The sequence below is a fragment of the Taudactylus pleione genome, unplaced genomic scaffold (genome assembly GCF_031769625.1).
Source record: "Taudactylus pleione unplaced genomic scaffold, aTauple2 ptg001123l, whole genome shotgun sequence".
NCBI lineage: Eukaryota > Metazoa > Chordata > Amphibia > Anura > Myobatrachidae > Taudactylus > Taudactylus pleione.
The window spans coordinates 3,794,529-3,818,303 of record NW_028285524.1 but is presented as its reverse complement, the minus strand read 5'-3'; the positions used below and the strand labels follow the sequence as shown (position 1 = coordinate 3,818,303).

The window sequence follows — 23,775 nt, the reverse complement described above, 5'->3', positions numbered from 1 at the left end:
ACATGGGGAAAGGGGAATGGGGGGCACAATGGAGCTGGAGAGTACACAGGAGAGCAGAAGGGGTACCGACATGGGGAGAGGGGAACAGGGGGCACAGGGGTGGGAGGGCAGAGTACACAGGAGAGCAGAAGGGGTACAGACATGGGGAGAGGGGATCAGGGCACAGGGGTGGGAGGGCAGAGTACACAGGAGAGCAGAAGGGGAGAGAGGAACAGGGGGCACAGGGGTGGGAGAGGAGACTACACAGGAGAGCAGAAGGGGTACAATAGTTTGCTCTGCTATTAATATAATAGTACACAAGTCAGTCTCCCCATATGATCAAACAGGGCACTAGTGGGTGCTGCATCTGTATTATAACAGAGCACTAGAAAATGCTCCCCTCTATAACAATAACATTAGGACACCAGTCTCTGCTCCTCCTGTGCTATAATAAATATAAATACCATTTACCTGCTGCCAGATACAGTGATACTGCAGTCACATGGACAAAGGATGACGTCAGGGTTCTTCTTCTGAAGGGTATCTATCCACTATCCACTACCCCTGGGGTAAGTTAGGAGGAAGCACGATCCAGCGTCCGTACACCGGGAGCAGTGCGGAGGTCAGGTGGAACACATAGCCGGCGGCGATTGGATCATGAGATGCTGCCAGCAGTGATTGGTTGGAGAATGCTGCCGGCAGTGATTGGACGAGGTCCCGCCGGCAGTAATTGGCTGCTGTGTGTGCATTTCGCGATCACATCACTGGAATAGGTTTATTAAAGTTCCATCACAAACAAAGTCTACAAAACAACAGCAGGGGCCCAACAGCCTGTTTCAACTGCTCCAATGCAGTTCTCATCAGGGGCACCTATTAGAGATGTGCGGGTCTGGATTTCTGAAATCCGAACACACCCGACTTTAGGGGTTCTGAGTAGAATCGGGTGAAGGTTCATATTCACTTTTGTGTCCCAGTTCGAACCGAGGGCCTGATTCAGAGCCGCTCACTGCTGGCGAGCGCTCGCTCTGAATCAGGGTGGTTTTTTTTTCCGCCTCCAGGCCGCTCGCAAAGTTGTGGGTGACCACCCACAGTTTGTGCGAGTGGCCTGGCGATGGTCGCGATTATCGCGACCATCGGGCTTGTGACGAGACCCTGTGGTAGGGTCTCGGCTCCCGCAAGCCTGAGTGGATTTCCTGCTCTAACAGAACACCTGCATTTGTGCAGCCACCCCCCTTCACCGCCTACAAAACGGGACGAGCTGTCAATCAACATCGACAGCGATGGAGCTGCCATCGCTGGAAGATGCAGAAACATTGGGGATCAATGTAGCAGTGTCCGATTAGCCCTAATACAACTGTTTGGGGTACTTAAGTTCGCACAATTGCCACTAATTAGCGTATTTGTGAAGAATGGCATAAAGCAGTATTTTTTTGGTGAAAATAAGTAGTCCCGTCAAATTTGGCAGTTTTAATAATTGCGAATTTCCACCATCATAAAAGCACCTGCAATCCCAAAAACACTTGACCCCTTCTTAGAGCACCCCCAGAACCTTATTTTGCTAATTTGCAAACTTGTTGCTTCTTCGCCCCCCAAATTCAAAGTACTTTTTGGGGGTGTTCCTCACTTTTTTTTAGAATTTTTTTGACGCAGTTATCGTTTGGGGGGGCTGTCCCAAGGGTGCTGAGAGGTTTCCCCACCTTTGCACCCCAAAATAACAATTTTGCACTTTTCTTCTGCTATTCAGAGGCAAATAATTTTCGCTTATTACATTGCATTGACTTTCCGTGTACGCGAAAAGCGGATGGAATTGAATGCGGAGATAAGTTTCCGCTTGGCAAAAAGTCGCAATCGGCTTTTCGCTTCTAATTGAATACGGGCCTATATTGCAATTCAAGAGGTTGAAATGCACATTTTTGGAGCATGCAGGGAACACTGCCTTCTTGTACATATAGCATGCAATTTCATTGTATCTTTATTTTTACACTGTGATTTAGAGTTGAGCTCAGACACATCCCACTCCTAACTATGGCCCTGATTCACTACAGAATGCAACTGCGAATGCAATAGAGATTTTGCACACAGTTCAACTGCGATAGTAAGCTAATTCATTGCGATCGCAATGCCATACGCAGCACTACATAAGGACACCCACCTTACCTTACACATCCTTAATGTTTAGCAAGACTGCAAAACCATCGGTACAATCGAGTACCATCGCAGCATCACGCATACTTGCACAAGCTCTGATCTTTGCTAACTTCCACACACACTATCAGGGTTCAGGCTGCTTAGGCCTTCGCAGTGGATAATTTATGCACGCTCCTGCAACGGCGTTCAAACGCACTGGCATGCCTGTGTTTGCCCGACCACCACCACCCTTACCACCCACAAACGGAACTTCCTGTCAATCACTCTGCGATGGGTCTGTGTAGTCACAGTGGCTGGTTCGCACACTGCGATGCAAACGCATGCGCAGTACGCAACAATCGGCCATTTGTGTACGTAATCGCAGTTGCGTATGGTAGTGAATCAGGCCCTATAAACTCTGCCCGCAAGCACAGTAACAGTGCTGCGTCAAACCAGTCAGTAAAAAACTTTTGCCGCTACTAATGGTGAAAGTAACACTAATAGGGCTTGTTTTACAGAACTGATGTCTTGCTCCATTAGTTTGGGATCTGATTTGCTCCAATAGTTTGGGATCTGCCTTTACAGCTTTCCCTTACGTAACTTGGGAGAAAGTCTATCCAAACAATAGATTATCCTAATACCAATTGTAATAAGTCTTTAAATCTATTCCCTCCTCTGAGCAATACAGGTACATGATCAGTAATTCTAGAGCCGTAACTAGACTTTTTGGTGCCCTGTGCCAGAGAGAGAGCATTGGCGCCCCCTCCCCCCATTTTTCAAATAGGGACATAAGATAGTGCATCCGAAATAGGGCCATGGCCTCATGGGGAAGGGCCAGGGAAGAGATAGGGGAGGCCAGGAGATGCTGGGGATAAAAGAAGAGGAAGCTTCAAGTGAGAATGATAATAAACAGGAAAACTGACAGGCCCAAACAGCGCCCCCTGCCCTGCAGTGCCCTGTGTTATGGCACTGGTCGCACCACCCTAGTTATGGCCCTGAGTAATTATGTATCTGAGCATTGCTAATCCATGTGGGGTTGTAGCATAGTCTCTGGCCTCTAGTTGCTCACTGGAAGGAGGGAGCTGATTGTTGGCAAGTATGCCCTAACCCTGCCCATAGTGCCTATCCCTAACTCTCCAGTCCCTTATGTCCCAACAGTACACTGGAGAGGAACAGGACATTGTAATCAGGATGGTTGGGACGTATGCGGTCCCGCAGCCAAACCCTAACACTCAGCTGCCTGCAGAATGTCCACATTTCACAGATCGACATTGTGAACATTGTGCAGGCTGGAGGGTGCCATTCAAGCACCCTGATAGCCAATTGCAGGTGCCATGGTGCAACGATGGTGCTGCATCATAGGCCCAGCACCCAGGGTTGGCAGCACCGCTCACACACCCTTAGTTACAGCCTTGCATAGCTACACACCCTAGTGTAACCCTAGCCTAACTCATCTGTTACTAAATTCAATCTGCCAACAGGTCTTCCCACTTTTACCTGACTCACTTCGGATACCTGAGCATGCACCGAGCAGCATCACACTACTTACCATGGGCCTAGATGATTACCAGCCAATGGTCCATCATGGGAACCTAGGTCCATAATGTGCTTACATTAACTGGCCTTCCCTCCCCGTTGCAACAAGCGCTGGATTGCTCATTTCTGCGAGCGGGACTCCGCAGACGGACGGAAAAAACGAATCTCTAATTATTTGTTCCAACAAGTCTGCCTGTTAACATTGGAACCTCAGATATTTACAGAGGAATTGTACACCTGTTGCTACTTGCTACTAACAAAGAGACACTCTCACCTATGCTCACAGTTTTAATGTGTCTATACCTCGGTCCTGATACATTGGAATATATCTATATCAATGCGCTGATGGCGCAATGACACCCTGCTAACATTTGACTCATGAGTACCTGAACATTCTAATAAGGGATATCCCTGGTTTAGCAGACCACTGGAATTTTTCAGTTTTTTTTTACATACCTTATTTAGATGTTTACCAAACTTTAGTTTAGATTGATGGTATTTATTTTGTATCTTTCTATTTTTTATATTAAATCATATATATTTATGAGACACCTCTGCTTAACGTTAATTCCCTATGCGCGGATCTTATATTCCTTTTTGTTGTCTATAATTGCCTTAGTACCTTCACAGCTGGTTCTTTTGGACCTGCAGCAATTGGGAATTCTCTATACTCTATTTTCACATACTGCTGTCTCCTTTAGTAACTCAGAAGCGCCTTGTTATTCTATTGTGTTTTTTGCCATATTGGGCTGAAGACTGGGACATACTGTCACTTGGTCCCTCCTCTGTATTTGGATGGACTGACACTAAGGGGCATATTCAATTGTGAGCGAGAATAGCAAAAAACCCGCACCTGCGAGGTTTTTCCTGCAGGTGCGGGTTTTTTGCTATTGTATTAGGTGCGTGTTTTTTTTAAAAAAACACGCACCGGGAGGTTTTTTTTCACGCACCTCCAGAGCAAGTGTGATTTTTCCTAATATCGTTGATTTTAGGAAAACTCACCGGGACTTGCTCTGACACCCCCACGGCACCCCCCCCTGAGGACTAATTAAGCAATTGGAAGTATCCACTTAGCTTAATTAGTCCTTAATTACTCACCTTCAGAAGCGCTGTCTTCTGCATCTTCTTCTGCATCCAGCGTCAGGAGACCTCTCTTCTGTAGATGCGGGGAGTATATCAGTGTGTGTGGTGTATCTAAGTGTGTATGAGTGAGTGAGTGTGTGAGACCCCCGGTGCGGTGTGTGTGGCCCCCCCGGAATGGGCGCTGGGAGAACTACATCTCCCAGAAGCCCTTGCTCCTCCCATCAGCCCCCGAGACTCCCAGCAGCTCCCTCTCCAGTAAGAAGAGAGGGGAAGCCACTTGGAGTCGCGGAGACCCCCTGCCAGGTAGATGTTTTTTTTTTTTTTTTCATTTTACGCGGCGCAGGGTTTTCAGAGCTGAAAACCCCACAACCACTATTGTTTAAATAGAATACCGCGGGTAGCAGGAGCGCGCATACCCGCGGTATTCCGGAATTGGGAGCAAGGTGCGCGAGGGTTTTAACTCTCTAAACCTCGCGCCCAATTGTATATGCCCCTAATTATGCTGGGATTCATATATTCCTATGCATTTATCTAGTAGCAATATTAGTGTAATAGGGGAATAACATGGTAACAAAGTGTGCTAAGCAAGTGTATTAGTTCATGGTTAATTGGTGTTATACAATGCTTTTGTTTGTTTTTTTATGAAGGGGGCACCATGTATTTAGTCATACAATAATAAATGTTACCTCATCATTAAACTTTTTTTTTAAACCATTAACATATTGCCCGTTTCATTTAATATAATTAATAATATAATTAAACATTATATTGCTCTCAATAAAATTATACATTGCCGCTAATGACCCTAATATATTAATAAAATAATATTGCTCCCATAAGTGAACAAAGTGATCACATCACCAAGATTACATTACAATAACCAGTTACAGGCATTACATATAAATATACACATCACAAACTCTCAAAACTGTTTTTTTAAATGCAAACAATAAAGTCTGCTTTTATTGGTTGTCATAGAAATGGGTGACTAGAAACAGCAATGCGGAAATGTTCATCTGATGAAATCACCAGTGTCCGGAACCATTTATGTGTCCAGGGTTTGGGCTTTTTTCCTCAGAATCTTCCGTTTTGCAGAGGACGCCACTCGCCTCACCCATGTGAGTGCAGATGTCAGCACAGATTTCTTCTTTTGCTGGTTTCCAGGCCTAATGCCCACATTACACAGGTCTTGTAGCACTTGTATAAAGTAATGGGGGTCGGTGTTTATCTGCATCATTTTGGCACTGGTGCAGTCTATGATGGTCAGGCAGCGCTTCCAGAAGGCCCCTCTGTCGGTCTCTACGAGGAAAGGCCACAGCGGGTAAGATGTCTCAGCACCCATGTATGAGTAGGCCAAGTAGAGGCAGGTGAGGAAGGTGGCTTGTAGCTCATCCTCACTGTCTAGGTGGTCACCAATGGCCTCTCTGCAGATCATATACACAAACACCACATTGGCTGGAGTGATAAAGCTGTGGTCTTGGAAGTGTGGCAGAAGCCAGGAGTCAACAATATGAAACCACTGAGTGACTTTCTCTGGGTTCAGGTCTCTGAGGTTGGGACACCGCCTGCAGACATACTCTCCCAGGAACTGCAGGAGCTCACTGGTGGATGCCTGCATTATAACTGGATCTTGATGTGATATGCAGGGGGAGCGGACGCTGGACTGTCTCTGTACTGCCCCCTGCTGGTGCTGCTCTGGTCCTTTGCTGGCTCCAGGGTTTGGTGAAACTTCCTTGGCATTCTTCTCCTCCAAGGTTCCAGGAGCTGGGGACACAGATAGCACATTTTGGTTCATATCTGGCCTAATGCCTACATTACACAGGTCTTGTAGCACCTGTGTAAAGTAATGGGTGTCACTGTTGATCTGCATCATTTTGGCACTGGTGCAGTCTGCGATGGTCAGGCAGCGCTGCCAGAAGGCCCCTTTGTCAGAGTCTATGAGGAAGGGTCTCAATGGGTAGGATGTCTCAGTGCCAATGTATGAGTAGGCTAAGTAGAGGCAGGTGAGGAAGGTGGTTTGCAGTTGATTCTCAATGTCCAGGTGGTCCCCAATGGCCTCTCTACAGATCATATACACAAACACCACGTTGGCTGGAGTGATGAAGCTGTGTTCTTGGCCGCGTTGCAGAAGCCAGAAGTCAGCATCTCGGAACCACTGAGTGACATTCTCTGGGTTCAGATCTCTCAGGTTGGGGCACCGTCTGCAGACATACTCTCCCAGGAACTGCAGGAGCTGACTGGTGGATACCTGCACTGTAACTGGGTCTGAATGTGCTGCGCAGGGAGAGCTGATGCTGGACTGTCTCTTTACTGCCCCCTGCTGGTGCTGCTCTGGTCCATTGCTGGCTCCAGGGTTTGGGGAAACTTCCTTGGCATTCTTCTCATCCAAGGATCCAGAAGCTAGGGACACAGGTAGCACCTTCCCAGTCTGTGAAGTGTGGGAGGAGGTCAGTGCAGGGCCCGGGGACGGTGGGGTGCTTCCAGCCGTGTACATGGGCTCTGATGAGCACTTCTCCATGCTCAGGGTGAGATCAGGAGCATCTTCCTACCAATCAGTAGCGAGCATCAGAAAAAGGAACTGGCAGCTCGGCATGTCCCAGGTGGTGTGTAAGTGCGGATGTGTACCGCAGAGCCGGGTGATGCACCACACTGCAGAGCGGACACGTTGTCTAGCAGCCTATAATTGGGGAACTTGTCTGAAGCCCTGTCTGCTCTCCAAGGATTGCAGTAACAGGGTGACTCCCAATGTAACCAGGGGATTATATAGCCAGTGACATGTCATAGAACACATGCGTGTCACAATGGGCCACTGACACACTGACTATAGCTGCTGTATGTGCCCCTGGTGTCAGCTCAGGGAAACCCATATGACCTAAGCTATGGGTTTGATTAAACTGTGTCCCACCCCTTCCCTATAAACAATACACTGGTAAAAATATATATAACCAATAGTTGCAGAGTGTAGATGTATTTTATTTATAGGAAGAGAAGAAGGTTTTGTGTAAAGACAAAAACATTTATAATACAGTTCAACAGAATTCAGTTTCTAACTTAAGTATATATAAAGATATTACCCCCTTTGTGTATTGGCTAGATGACCCTTCTAGAGATTATGCTTTAGGTGCTCTACAACTTACATTATAAAACACTTTAGAAGAACTGTACCTTGGTTATATTATACTGTACTATTTAGGCTGTAAGACAAATGTTAAACATATATTGCCATTGTGCTATTCCCTCACTACAGTATCATGCCAATGTCCTTACATGTGTACAGTAGCTTCCCCTCCGCAAAAGCACTACTGTGAGGAAATGAGCAATATACTGTTCCTGACTCCCCTGTTTAGGTGCTATACAATGTTACCCTAACGCTCATTCATACAACACAATCATACACATACACTCACTGTTACATATTTATAATTGTTATGAATAGCCACCTAAAGTGAATAACGATATTATCTTAACAACTGAGTAATGACGCTTTAGGGGTCTATGTACTAAGCTTTGGAGAGAGATAATGTTGATGAAGACAAAGTACCAACCAATCAGCTCCTGTCATTTTTCAAACACAGGGGTCTATTTACTAAGCTTTGTTATGAGATGAAGTGAACGGTGATAAGGTACCAACCAACCAGCTCCTAACTGCCATTTTTCAAACACAGCCTGTGACATGGCAGTTAGGAGCTGATTGGCTGGTACCTTATCACCGTTCACTGTATGTCCTAACATAGCTTAGTAAGACCCCACAGTCTGTAAAGTGACAGATAGGAGCTGATTGGATGGTACATTATCTCCTTCCACTTTATCTCTCTCCAAGGCTTAGTACATAGACCCCTTAGTACCTTACATCTAGTGTCAGTTACAATAGAGAATTGTTTATAAATCTGTGAATGTTAGGTGGTATATTCCGGTGCAGCGGTCGCTGGCACACTTACTATTATGTAGTAATATGACCCAGGTCACTTGCTAATAACAAAGGTGACATCCACAGTATCTATCCCTAGATGTGACGTCCCACCTCACAGTCTGTATAATAGGAGAGGAGGGGGCCACAAGGCACTCTCCCCCGGCTAGGTGTGACATATTATTATGTCACTGAGGATTTGGGAAAGTCACTATGTAGTTGGTATTATGTCAGATTTGTTATGGCCTCAGTAAACCATCTGCTGATCTGATTACTAGTAGTGGGGTTTGTTATCTGTGCGGGATCCCAGCCTCTGTACCAATGTTAGCGCGGTCTCCTCCATGTATAAATGAGGCTGATCAGTGTAAAACTTGGTTCCGCTGGGTACAGTGTGTCCCATTATCAGTAAGGAGAGAGCGCGGAGCTATTGCTGCTGCTGCCTATGGGAATACATTGTGTGCAGTGATCAGCCCTGTAACTGTGCAGTCAGCACTAAACCATACTTACCAACTCTCCCTGATTGTCAGGGAGGTATGCAATCGGAAAGCCGGCGCACGTAAACCCGACAGCCAGCTTCCCGACTGCTTTATCCCGGCGAGGGTTAAATGACAGGCGTCTACGCCTGTCATTTTACCAACGCCGATCGAAGTGATGCCGGTCGCCGCTGCGGTCAGCCGCGGGGGTGGAGGGTTAGGTTTAGGGCTCCTGGGGGGGACTTAGGGTTAGGCATTCCCCTGGGAGGTTAGGGTTAGGCTAGGGGGAGGGAGGGTTAGGGTTAGGCACCCCCGGGGGGGACTTAGGGTTAGGCACCCCCCCCAGGAGACTTAGGTTTAGGCGGCAGGGAAGGGGGGGTTAGGTTTAGGCAGTTAGAGGGGGGATTAGGGTTAGGCACAGGGGGGAAGGTTAGGGTTAGGCACCCCTAAGGAGGGTTAGGTTAGGTTAGTTCATACTTACCTTTGATGACAGTGTTCGCAAATACGCGCTATAGCGCATATTTTACCCGATATCGGGCACTGGGGACTCCCCCTGCAGAGACAGACATAACGCTGTCTGTTAGAGCAGCCAATGAGAGTTAGATAGACTCTCATTGGCTGCTGCTGTGGAAAGCTGTGCAGGGATCAAGTGTTTGATCCCAGCATCGGCACAGCGTCCGTGCCAGGCGCTGGGACAGTTTGTTCCCAGCGCCGGGTAAGCCACCACGTCGGGTACCTGGTGAAGGGACCGCCTGGTTCCTTCCACCAGTGGCGGTGAGAGGAGCTTGGCTCCGGGCGCGAGCTGAGTGGAGCTCGCTGCCAGGAAGCCAAGTAGCGGGGCTGTTGTTTGGCACTGGCCGCAAGCTTTTGGCTCGCGGTCCAGCAGCCAATAGGAGGCAGACGCCACATCATAGCCCCGCCCGAGTCTAGAAATCTCCCTGATTGCAACTTAGAAATCGCCCTGATTGAAACTATTATATATTAAAAGAAAAGAGATATATACATTCAATTGGAATCACTAGTATAATTTCCCTACACTGGTTATAATTATAAGGCACAATGATCCCTATGGGTACATGTATTTTATGAAACGTATCAGTGTGTTTTCATCAACAAGTAGATTGTACAAACTGCTTTGGGGCTCATTTACATTTGGATGTAAGTCAGTATTATGACACGCCTCTCAGATGTAGCAGTACACGCCCACTTTACTGCCGCGCTCATTGGTGCTACTTTCGCAATCTCCCTGAAATGCTTTTTTAAAAGTAGGGGAGTATGGCGTATTGTGATAACCAGTTACAGGTATAGTTGCTGTAAGTATAATATCATTCCGGGCACCTATTCTGGTTCATTTTCATACACTTTCAGAACACCATTCATGGATAAGTAAGATTTTAGGAGACATAAAGGTATTTATCCTGGAGCTAGAGCCAAAGAAAAGTAACCAAACCCCATTTGTATTTGCTGCTAATGCATAATTGCATATAATTATTACTATTGTGCTACATAACTTTTTGCTTTTCATAGTAAGAAATAATAATAGATTACACATTTTACTGCCACTTTGGCTAAAATTAGGGGTCAGAGTACCTCATTTTATTTAATATTCTGTATTGTTCAACCCAGTACTGGCTCGTGGTCCTCACAAAATGAAGCCAGGTAGAGAGGCTCCAGGAGGTCTGCTGTGGAGACCAGTCTTACAAATGTAGTGGGATCAGGATTTGGTCAGATTTTCATTACTCCCTTTATTTTACAAAATTCCTTAGTATTTTTGGTTTTTGCTCCTTCCAGGGAACAAAGACCAGTGGAACGTAGCCCAAACCTTAATCTTACCACAACCAACAGCAGACTTTCCGGAGCCACATTTGCCATCCTGGCAATGAGTCCCAGCGAATATTTGTGAAATTACCAGAATTTTGGACATACGCTGTAATATTGCAAAAAAGCCCTTTGAAACAAAGAAACATTTCATATTACTAATGCTGTTCTTTAAATCAACTCAGCTGTCATTACTTTAGTTACAAGAACTTTGTCACTGCTTGCAGTATCATTGGGATATTATTACTGTATGTCCGCAGGAAATAGTGTTATTTTTAGCTATGACCATAAAATATTGGATAAGTTCTTTTCTTTTCAGCAGATTGAATATAGCGGAAAAAAAAAGATCTGAGTTCAAATATTTAACCCTTACCTCTGCACAAAGATCTGAGATTAACTATTCAACTACTGTCTCTATAATTTAGGACCTGATTCAGACCCGCTAGCTAGATGCGGCCGCTCACTCCCAGCGTATAGAAATTCAGCTAAGTGACGTCAAGGCAGACGATCGTACGGCAAGACATAAGCACGCCCACTATGTCTTGGCGAGCGATCGCTTTGTGTATGTAGACGCCCACCAGCCTGTCTTAAGACCGCCACTTGCGCACGTCAGGAAGTGTATACAACCATCGGGACATCAGGGTCCACCGGAACTGACCGCACCACTTGCGGTAGACTGTACCCTATCGCAAGCACTTCAGTGTATAAATCAATCGGGTGACGTGTACTATGACGCTGCCTGGTAATTATGCACGCCTCTGAAACGGCGATAAGATGTTCTGGCACGCCTGTGTTCGCAACTCCACTCCCCCGTTTCCAGTGGCCAGCCTCTGTCACCACCCACAAACGGCCTCTCCTGTCACTCATTCTACTGGGCTCTCTCTGCTGGGCGAGCAAGCGCTTCCCCATTGTTAGTACTAGTTTGCGCACGCGCACTGCGAAGTATACGCATACGCAATTTGCTAACATCGCCAGCAACGAGCGATCGCTTGCTACCGAGAAGGTCTGAATCAGGTCCTTAGTGATATATTTAGGGGACGTGTTTTTTCAGGGAGTTAGTCGGCATCCCAGAGGACTGTGGTACAATTAAAGTGTCACCCGAACAAACTAGCAAGAGTGTATGGAACAACAGATTTTACAGCAAATTCTCTTTGCAGAGAATATTAATTAATTCAAACGTTCCCCCTGCCAAGCCGCGTTCCTACTATTGGCCATCTCCATCTCAGGATGGCAATATCAGTAGTGAACAATAGGAAAAATACTTTATTGTTTAAATCAAGCATTTTTCCCGTTTAGAAACATTTACAATATTTTTTCTTTTTAAAAATATTTTTAATAGACTTTTTTTCAAGTATTTATTTATTTTGGTTTTAAATACGTGTCTATATATATATATATATATATATATATATATATATATATATATATACACAGTCAGGTGTATAAATATTGGGACATTGACAGAATTTTCATATTTTGGCCTCTATTCACCACCACAATGGCTTTGAAATGAAACAAACAAGATGTGCTTTAACTGCAGACTTTCAGATTTCATTTGAGGGTAATTACATCCAAATCAGGTGAATGGTGTAGGAATTACAACGGTTTCTATATGTGCCTCCCACTTTTTAAGGGGCCAAAAGTAATGGGACAAACTAAACAATCCTAAATCTAGCTTTCACTTTTTAATACTTTGTTGCATATCCTTTGCAGGCAATTACAGCCTGAAGTCTGGAACACATAGCCATCACCAGACGCTCGGTTTCATCCCTGGTGATGCTCTGCCAGACCTCTACTGCAAATGTCTTCAGTTCCTGCTTGTTCTTGGGGCATTTTTCCTTCAGTTTTGTCTTCATCAAGTGAAATGCATGCTCAATCGGATTCAGGTCAGGGGATTGACTTGGCCATTGCATAACATTCCACGGTTTAGCCTTAAAAAACTCTTTGGTTGCTTTTGCAGTATGCTTCGGGTCATTGTCCATCTGCACTGTGAAGCGCCGTCCAATGAGTTCTGAACCATTTGACTGAATATGAGCATATAATATTGCCCGAAACACTTCAGCATTCATTCTGCTGCTTTTGTCAGCAGTCACATCATCAATAAATACAAGGGAACCAGTTCCATTGGCAGCCATACATGCCCACGCCATGACACTACCACCACCATGCTTCACTGATGAGGTGGCATGTTTTGGATCATGAACAGTTCCTTTCCTTCTCCCTACTCTTCTCTTCCCATCACTCTGGTACAAGTTGCTCTTTGTCTCATCTGTCCATAGGATGTTGTTCCAGAACTGTAATGGCTTTTTTAGATGTTGTTTGGCAAACTCTAATCTGGTCTTCCTGTTTTTGAGGCTCAGCAATGGTTTACATCTTGTGGTGAACCCTCTATATTCACTCTTGTGAAGTCTTCTCTTGATTGTTGACTTTGACACATATACAGTCAGGTCCATAAATATTGGGACATTGACAGAATTTTCATATTTTGGCCTCTATTCACCACCACAATGGCTTTGAAATGAAACAAACAAGATGTGATTTAACTGCAGACTTTCAGATTTAATTTGAGGGTAATTACATCCAAATCAGGTGAATGGTGTAGGAATTACAACGGTTTCTATATGTGCCTCCCACTTTTTAAGGGGCCAAAAGTAATGGGACAAACTAAACAATCCTAAATCTAACTTTCACTTTTTAATACTTTGCTGCAAATCCTTTGCAGGCACTTACAGCCTGAAGTCAGGAAAGCATAGCCATCACCAGACGCTGGGTTTCATCCCTGGTGATGCTCTGCCAGGCCTCTACTGCAAATGTCTTCAGTTCCTGCTTGTTCTTGGGGCATTTTTCCTTCAGTTTTGTCTTCATCAAGTGAAATGCATGCTCAATCGGATTCAGGTCAGGGGATTGACTTGGCCAATGCATAACATTCCACTTTTTAGCCTTAAAAAACTCTTTGGTTGCTTTTGCAGTATGCTTCGGGTCATTGTCCATCTGCACTGTGAAGCGCTGTCCAATGAGTTCTGAACCATTTGACTGAATATGAGCATATAATATTGCCCGAAACACTTCAGAATTCATTCTGCTGCTTTTGTCAGCAGTCACATCATCAATAAATACAAGGGAACCAGTTCCATTGGCAGCCATACATGCCCACGCCATGACACTACCACCACCATGCTTCACTGATGAGGTGGTATGTTTTGGGTCATGAGCAGCTCCTTCTCCATACTCTTCTCTTCCCATCACTGTGGTACAAGTTGATCTTTGTCTCATCTGTCCATAGGATGTTGTTCCAGAACTGTAATGGCTTTTTTAGATGTTGTTTGGCAAACTCTAATCTGGTCTTCCTGTTTTTGAGGCTCAGCAATGGTTTACATCTTGTGGTGAACCCTCTATATTCACTCTTGTGAAGTCTTCTCTTGATTGTTGACTTTGACACATATACACCTACCTCCTGGAGAGTGTTCTTGATTTGGCCAACTGTTGTGAAGGGGTGTTTCTTCACCAGGGAAATAATTCTTCTGTCATCCACCACAGTTGTTTTCCATGGTCTTCCGGGTCTTTTGGTGTTGCTGAGCTCTCCGGTGTGTTCTTTCTTTTAAGAATGTTCCAAACAGTTGATTTGGCCACACCTAATGTTTTTGCTATCTCTCTGATGGGTTTGTTTTGATTTTTCAGCCTAATGATGATAGTGACAGCTCTTTGGATCTCATATTGAGAGTCGACAGCAACTGATTCCAATTGCAAATGTCACATCTAGAATCAACTCCAGACCTTTTACCTGCTTAATTGATAATGAAATAATGAGGGAATAGCCCACACCTATATGAGGTGACCGCCCACAGCTATAGCGAGTGGCCAAAAAGATGGTCGCGATGGTCAAGACCATCGCGACCATCGGGCATGCGACGAGACCCTTGTGGTAGGGTCTCGTCTGCCGCAAGCCCTGGAGTGCTTTCTGCTCTATCAGAGCCGAGAGCACTCCCACTGACATCACTTGTGAAGTCAGTGGGGCTGGCCCCAGATGGTAGGCATTCCCATGGGAACGCCTCCGTCTGGCAAGCCACGCCCCTGGCACGCCCACCAAAGGGGGCGTGCTGTCACTCACCATCGACAGCACGCCCTCTTTGTAGCGAGACCCATAGCAACGGCTTGCCCGTCGCTATCCGGGTCTCGCGCATGCGCACGACGGAGCCAGGCCCGTCGTGCGCATGCACACTGGCCCAGCGCTCGCGAGCGGGTCTGAATTAGGCCCAGTGTCTGCAGATATTTTCTCGGTCAATCATGATAATAGGAGGATTTCTATTACTGTGCTAGGTGGTAACAGAAAACCATCTATATTGTCACTTTTAGTAAATAAACCCACTAAACTTTTAAATACTGGCCGTATTGAATTAGAAGTGAAAAGCAGAGATTCGCAAAAAAGTATCGCCGATTGCGACTTTTCACCAGGTGGTAACTCATCTCTGTATTCAATTCCATCTGCTTTTCGCATAGGCGGAAACGCAATGCAATGTAATAGGCGAAATAGATTCGCCTCTGAATAGCAGGAGAGAAGTGCAACATTTTTATTTAGGGGTACAAAGGTGGGAAAACCACTCAGAACCCTTGGAACAGGCCCCCAAAGGACAAATGCGTCAAAAAATCCCTAAAAAAAAAAGTAAGGACACACCTAAAAAGTGGTTTGAAGTTGGGGGCGAAAAAGTACAAAGTGGGGGTACAAACAAAAAGTAGCGAAATAGACTTTTTGGGGGTCTGTAAGTATGGGTGTAGTGTTGTTTTGATTGCAGATGCTTGCTTTAGGTGCGTTTTGACATTTTTTAAAATATCAATTTAGCGACTTTAAAATATGCTTACACCCATTTTCAGGTACCCCAAATTTGACAGGACTACTTATTTTCTCTGCTTAATGCTATTCTTCACCACTTGTGCAAAGACTCAAATTAGTGGCAAAGATGCGAACTTAAGTACCCCAAATAGTAGTGTTAGGTCTAATCGGGCACTACTACATTGATCCCCAATGTTTCTGCATCTTTTTGGAGGGTTCAGGCTGATTTCCCTGATTCTGACACCACTTTTCGCCTGTTCTGACATCGCGTGTCTCCGTTTTCGCGTCTTTTGGAATTGAATAGGGCGAATTGTGGGTACGCGCGCGATCAGTTTGCGCGGCTAAAATACTGGATGTAGGCGAAAAGTTTGGCAGGCGAAACTTTATCGCGTACGTGGTCCCTAATCTTACCCTACTCTGGGGTTTTCTTCTGTAGCGGCAGTCTCCGGATGGTCTGTGGAGGCGCGTGGTGCTGCGCTTCCCGATGACGTCAGACGCCAGGTGCTTGCCGATGAGAAGTCACTGATTTCTCACTAGCTCCAGCTAGTGTCTCTGCTTCTAGTCCAGCTCCTTAATTAGGGTAAGATTAGGGACCACCGCAATTGCGGATGTACAGCAAACAGACTGTCCACATCTCTTCCAAAGTCCGCTCCATACCCTTCTCATAAAAGGCTATATACATCGGCAACATGATCAAAGTGATTTGCTATTATATGTTGCAATTCTTTATACTTTCAGTTTGTTTATTTATTTTTTATTTTTTAATTTATTTATTTTTACACTTTCTGTTTTCTTGATTTCCACTTCTCTTTACCAACTTTTCCTTTACCCTCCCTTTTTTCCCATACTCTTGACAATCCCTTATCTCCTGACATAGCGCTCAAGATAACCTGTATTTAATCTTTATAACAAAAAAATAGAGCTGCTTTCCTAACACAGGAGGGCAGCATTACTACCTTTCTTTAAGTAATGACCACTGACCAATCATGTATATGCTATGCTAGCAAACCAGAGGCTTCTGCTGTGTGTAAAGCTGGGTACACACCTATATAATGGTCGGGACGTTCTTTTCATTTTGACCCGTTCTGTCACTATTGAAAGAATGTGTACGCACCTTCCATCATGTTCTGTCAGATGAAAACTGGTTGAATAGAAGGATTGTGTCTCACATGCAGTTTAATATTCATCCGATTCGACCTGGCCATATCGGACCAAAAGTGCAGTGTGTACGTGTGATCATTGTTACGATTCTACCAGCAGCAGCAGCGCTGCCTCTGTGGCTGGTACAATAATTCTCTTCTGATAATTTGGCAGTCGGGATCGAAGGTTGCAAGTATGATTGTATAGGTGAGTACGCGCGTATTGGCACTGTGGTTGGGACCTCCGATTGGGAGTGAAATCGTTCTAATCATTACATCGAAAGAGTGATCACGCTTAAGAGTACCCAACTGTGTACCCAGTTTTAGCATTGAGTGTTATCAGGGGAAAAAACGCAGGATTTCTAGATTATGCAGTGCTTTACAGAGTATTTAAGCATTCAGCATTGCCTTTTCCAGTGGAGCTTGCAATCTATGTATCCTACCACAAACACAAAGTGGGGCTAATTCTGTCAGGAGACAATTAACCCACTATTATGCCTTTGGGATATGGGAGGAAACTGGAGTGATTTGAGGAAAGCTTTGCAAACAATGAGAGCACATAAAAACTCCACACAAAGTAGCCAATTACTCAGTGCTGTCTGCTGACAGTGCTAACCACTGTGCAACCAAGATGCCCACTTATGACCACCGTAAAAAAACTAGCCAATTACCACACAAAATACCACACAAAAATTACCACACAAATTACCACACAATTACCCAGTGCTGTGATCTGACAGTGCTAGCTACTGTGCCACCATGATGCCCACTTATGACAGCATAAAAATTACAACATACATTTTATTGACAAAAAATAGACCATATAAAATTAATTAACTGAAAGTGAAAAAGTGCAATTTAAATGTTCTCCTACTCCATAGACTCATTGTTATTCAGAACCTGTTGAAGTGATTGCAACTGGCTAGAAACTATTGCTGACTTGATTAATATATTTCTTGGTTCAGCTGAATTAATAAATGCCTGAAATTTAATAAATGGGAAAAAAGTCAGTAAAATAGCATCTGGCATGGAGAAAAAAAACACGTCAGCATATTTGTCATATATATTAATTTCATGCAAGATTGAGGTTCAGTTATAAAGTGTGTGCAAATTAGCAATTCAAATTGTTTGTTTATATCTCTTTTTAGATGTATATGTTTATCTTTATTTGTATGACAGCAGAAATGTAGAAACTGCTTCAGTAACGAAACACCAATTAGTAACTTTCAATATACATTTGGTAGAGATAGATATTCAAAAACATTTGTAGCATTTGTAGAGGAATTACATCAATATTGGAAAAAGGGAGGAACAGGTTATTACAGTATATTATATAGGAAGCATGTGAAAGATGCTATTTAGTATAATCTAAGAACATGTTCTACAGACACGCATTAGATCATAGTATTTTACATGTAGATGGATCATAAAACCGTACAAGAACTCATACTGTATAAAAAATTCCCACACTATCAGAAATAAATGTAATACTACATAATGCATACTTGCCTAATCTTCAAGAATGTCTGGGAGATTCCCAAATTTGGGGGAAGTCTCTTGGGCTCCCCAGAGAGTAGACAGTCCTCTTATATTCTTGCCATATTTCGAATGGAGTGAGTGGGCCCGTGATAATGTGATTAGCTGTGAATTGCATCAATATTGCACCCCAAACACACCCCTTCCCCTGGGGAATAATGCCATTACAACATGGGGCTTGTCTGCAATGATGCACCACGCACCTCCCACTCTAAACTATCCAACAGATCATCTTAAAAAAGTAGGAAATTATGCTCTTATGTACAATGTTTCAGAAGCTACAGCCTACAGCAGTGTTGGCTAACCTTGACACTCCAGCTGTTATGGAACTACGTAACCCAGCATGCACTGCTACAGTTTTGCTATTAGGGCATGCTAAAACTGTGGCAGGGCATACTGGGATATATAGTTCCACAACAGCTGGAGTGTCAAGGTTAGCCAACACTGGCCTACAGGGATTGGGGCAGTTACTGTACCCACTTATGCTACTTAAGGAGCGTACACACTAAACGTTATGCTCCCTGTGGCAGGGTGTGCTCAATGTCGTGCAAACACACTGGGCAATCTTCCAAATGACCGAACGCCATATCTTGCATCATTTGGTGGTTACATCATTAACTATATAATGTTAACATATCGCCTGGTCGTCTGGTAGTGCGTACACCATACATGATTTGCAGGAAATCGTTAACGAGATTGTCAGATTGAGCTGCATGTAGGGAAGACCTGAAGATGTGACGGACGATGCAGCAGGAGAGCGCAAAGTGCGTACACACTTGACGATTTGAACGTTTTGTCGTTCTGATGCGTCTGAATCCGCCAACTCGTTCAAAATATTGTATAGTGTGTACGGGGCTTTAGACTATTTAGTTACAGCATCATAATAACTGTGAGTCAGTGGCGCATCTATAATGAGTGAAAGGTGTACGGTGCACACGGGTCCCTGAGATAGGGGCGCCCCGGTCATACACCCTGCACTCTGGACAGACTGTTCCACTGTTACTGGCCCAGGAGATAGCAAGGTCTCTCCCAGAGTCTTCTGCATATTCACCATATTTCCTAATACACTGTGGCACCACCAGCTATCTATGTAGGGGAGAGGTGGAGCTACACACAGGGGGGGAGGGGGCTACTGCACATGGGACCTCTCAAGAATCGGTATTTAATGCCGGCAGCTGTATAGCTGCCGGATCAAATACCGACAGCGGAACCCCGACAGGCCTAATTCCCAACTGGGGCTTGTAAGTAATCTAACCCTCCCTTCTCCCCCCCTAACCCTCCTTTAGTGATGCCTAACCCTAACCTCCCCCCTAGTGCCTAACCCCCCCTCCTGTTAGTGCCTAAACCTAACCCCTACCCCCCGCACCCTAAACCTAACCTTCCTGGAAGGGGGTGCCAATCCCTAACCCCCCCTAGGGGTGCCTAACCCTACCCCCCTTTTCCCTACCCTAACCCTCCCAAGGGGTGCCTAACCCTAAGTCCCCCCGAAACCTAACCATCCCCTTCCCTCCCGCAGCTAGATGCTAAGACACCCGGCTTACCTTCGTTCGATATGCGGGGTGTCAGTATTTTGTAGTGGGGCCAATAATAGGCGCCTATCTTTGGTCCTATCGGCACTGACTGGGATGCAGTCAGTGCCGATATCCTGACTGCATCCCATTAAAAGGTCTCAGCTATGAGATTTTGTACTTGTTTTATGGTATCCTTTTTCCTATATGGTCGTTAAGCTTGACTACTGTATATGAGGACTGTTGCTATTCAGTGAACTCATGACATTATATTATTCAGAACTAAAATTCTAGAAAAGTGTAGTGTTAACCATACATTAAAACTTTGATTCTATTGACATCCAAGTCTCCATTCCAGATTTCCGCACTAAAGTTATAAAAATGTGGAGTCCCTGAATTTCTTAAGGTCTTCCAGTTCCACCTGATCAGTTCCTAATAGTTTTCACTTGAATAACTCTATGCTTCCCTTGTCCTGCAACGTTGAAGAGACAGTTGTTCAATAATACCAAAATACTCCAATGCAGGTATTGATCAGACCTATGTGTATTAGCTGAAGTTGTGTTAATGTGTTCACTACACACCGAGCGACTGAAACCTGACCACGGTGACTTTACTTTTGCTCTGTAAGAAGTCACTGAAGTTTCCTGTGTTTATCTCCTCCTGTACCCCATCAGATGCTCCTCTTCGCAGTGCCTGATTTCCATTTTTAGTTCCTGGGAACCTTTCCCAACCCATTACCACATACTTCAATGACATCCATTGTGTCTTGTCTATATAATATTAAAAAATAAATGTTATCAATATAAAAAAATAATCATTGTTATCTATTCCTCACATTTCACCTTACTTTAGCCAAGTAGGAAGTATGTCAGCTCTCACTCATGTTAAAGATGGCCTATTATGTTTCACATAAGGGTTGTTCTACTTAATGCTGCGTGCTCTATATATGCCCCAGAAGAACAGATTACCCTTGTGCTCTCTCCATATGAAGAGACTATACATTATCCCTTTGCAATATATCAAATGCGGTACATCTCTGCAGAGATGGCCTCCTGTTACTTATAGCTCCGGCTCAGGGCATGTGAGGCAGTGGAGCTCGAATATAGTAGAAACCCCAAGGAGCGAGAAGGGGTCCATCTCCATAAGTCACAATCAGCATTTACATAAATATATCTCATGCTCTCTCCATGGTGGAGGGATCATCCAGATACTATCTTCACTTTAGGACATATATAGAACACAAGAAACTACAGTATGTTGAAAGTCCTTTAGCCAAATGATGACAGGTCATCTTGAAAAAATAGAATAATCTAAGAAAATTAGGTTCACTGGGCAGAATGGCTTATGTGACTCTGTATAATGAACACGTTGGGTAAATAAAGTTAAAATAGAACCTACTTACAAAGAGGTAATTTAATTTATAATTAAGTTCTTACCTTCCTCGTGCATCAGGATCAAAGCAGGTCTTTGAACTGTCTCCAGTATGTTTGCTTGGGCAACAGTCTCCATCATCGTAGTCATCCCTTGCTGTATTGCATTCAAGGTGGCACACCCCATCACCTTTCTTCCTGGAACTACAAGGCCTGAAGAAACCACAGTCTCCACCATCATAGCCGGTAAGGGGATGCTTACACTCAGGGTCACATTGGTCATTACCAACTCTTCCTGGCTCACAGCCGGGCAATACTACTCGATTCCGCAGGCTAGAGTTATGAATCTCAACTACGTTAAGTTGCCAGTGAATGCCATGTGGACTGTAGGCATTGGACAAGACCTGATGTTGCCTTTGAATCTGTTGGGTACTAACCAATGGTCTGGATCCATCATCGTCACACAGATTTATGACCCGGTAGTGAATCTCTTTTTCCCATTTTACCCCGGAGCGGCTATACCCAGCAGTCACATCAGGCAAATCACACAGAGTTCTCCCACAAGGAGGTAGTAAAATAGAAGAGATTATGTCCTTTTCTGGCATGAGCCCTGTAAAAACTTCTGGATGTCCTCCATCTTTATATGGACTCCATATATTACTGGACAATAAGGAGAGGCTCTGCAGTAGTGGTGATGTTTGAGACCTTTGAGAAGATCCTCCTAAGGCTTTCATTCTTAAATAATGCTGAGTTCTAATTTCTGGCCAAAGGCGTAGAGAGAATAGGTGACCACGGTAGTGGTTACCAGTATCTGAGTTGTCTCCTCCAAGCATGAGGGATCTACAGAGGGAGATATATGGGCTATGGAGGGGACCCAATTGAACTTTTGCTCTAGAAACCTGCACCCCATCCACATAGAGTAAAATCTGTTGCCCATCATAACTGGCGGCAAGATGAGTCCAGGTACCAGGCTTGTAGCGATATGGAGACAGCAAGATGGTGGCACTCTGAGAACGGTCAGTCCGGAGTGAGACGTAGAAACGTGCATCTCTCTTTGCCCCAAGCACAGCTGGACGTATCCCAACAGACCAACCACGGTCACTCACCACATGTGAGCAATTATCAAACAGGCCTAGTAGAAGACACAAAGAGGTAAGATGATAAGGAGTTTGTGAAGCTAATTTTGAGGGTTAAATTTGTTATTAATGTTCATGACCTCTAGCCATCTAAAAGCCAGAGAGAGATGGCGGTGTAATAAAGCCAATTTGACTTTTATCCCAATGACTGCAGAAAAAGATCTCTTCACAGTGAATTGCAATTATCATGTACTTGCAGGTAGGCTCCAGGATTTATAGTGTCATTAGTTTCTCAAGAACCTAATCAACAAATTCTAAAAAAAAAGTGTATTTCTCAAGTTAAAAAACATTTTTTTGAAACCTGCTGATTTTGATAAACATTTTCCTAGCTTTTCAACTCAGCATGACAAGTTCCATTTTGTAGAACATTTGTGATCAATTCTACACTACCTTTCTATGCAATTTAGGTACCTATATAGGTTTTCACAATTTTAGGGCATACATGCAACCTGCAATTCAGAAGGTAAATAGGATAATAGCTGTTAGAAAATATGAGGTTATAGTGGAGACTTTGAGATAAAAATAATTTAGTTCCCCTGAAAGGAAAATATAAACTGGATGTTCATCTGCAATGATTTTGTATCAATTTGGGCTACTTTACTGCTATAACTTTCTATCATCATTTAGGGATAGCATGTGCTATCTATATAAGTGCCCTACTTTAAACAGATGGGAAACTGGGAGAATGGCAAGATAAAGAGGGTGGTATATAGTATAATACATTTAGATGTCCATTTGTGCCCAGAATACACCAGGTGGCTAGTGAAGGTGGTGTCATAAAAGGCAGTGTTCTAGAGATGGTAGTCTGAATAAATGATATTTACATATTTTATATATATACACACACCTATTGGCAACTATGGGCCTGATTCAGCAAGAATCGCAATTGCAAAGCTGCACGCAGGGGTTATATTACCGGGAAAGCTGGCCGCCCCCGCGCCGCCCCTTAAATACCTCTGCCTGTCAATCAGGCAGAGGCATTCAAGGGCTTGAGTGCGATTGAGCAGAACCCATTCTGTACAGTCACAGAAAGGGTCCTGCACACGTGCAGATTCCCGATAATCTGGAATCTGCGTTCAGCAGTGCACTGCTCAATCAAGCCCTATCATAGTTATTATGGTTAACAAATAGAAGACAACAGCAGAATACTGCTCATTATTTACAAGTGGTAATTGCAGTAAAAGGCTGTGAAGTCGGACGCATCGGTATAAACGGACACATCTACCAATTTGGAAACGAATGCACGTGCATCTGAATTGCAAAACATGGTGTGTGCATGTGCCGTGAGATGTGTCCGAACTTGCAAGTAAGTGCGTGCGTGTCGCCTCTTGTGCG

General features: G+C 44.4%; 2 protein-coding genes across 3 annotated transcripts in view; both read right to left on the bottom strand.

Moving 5' to 3' along the window:
• The window catches only part of PAPPA2 (pappalysin 2), a 303,379-nt gene that overhangs the window by 189,461 nt on the left and 90,143 nt on the right, over positions 1 to 23,775 (bottom strand). For both annotated transcript variants that reach the window (XM_088461902.1, XM_088461901.1), the window contains exon 3: positions 21,371 to 22,436. In XM_088461902.1, coding sequence (XP_088318028.1) covers positions 21,371 to 22,436 — 1,066 coding nt within the window. The remainder of the gene's footprint in view (positions 1 to 21,370; positions 22,437 to 23,775) is intronic.
• On the bottom strand, positions 5,771 to 7,243 carry LOC148453661 (uncharacterized). The gene has a single exon (XM_088461907.1). It carries the CDS (start codon positions 7,241 to 7,243, stop codon positions 5,771 to 5,773), a length of 1,473 nt encoding a protein of 490 aa, XP_088318033.1.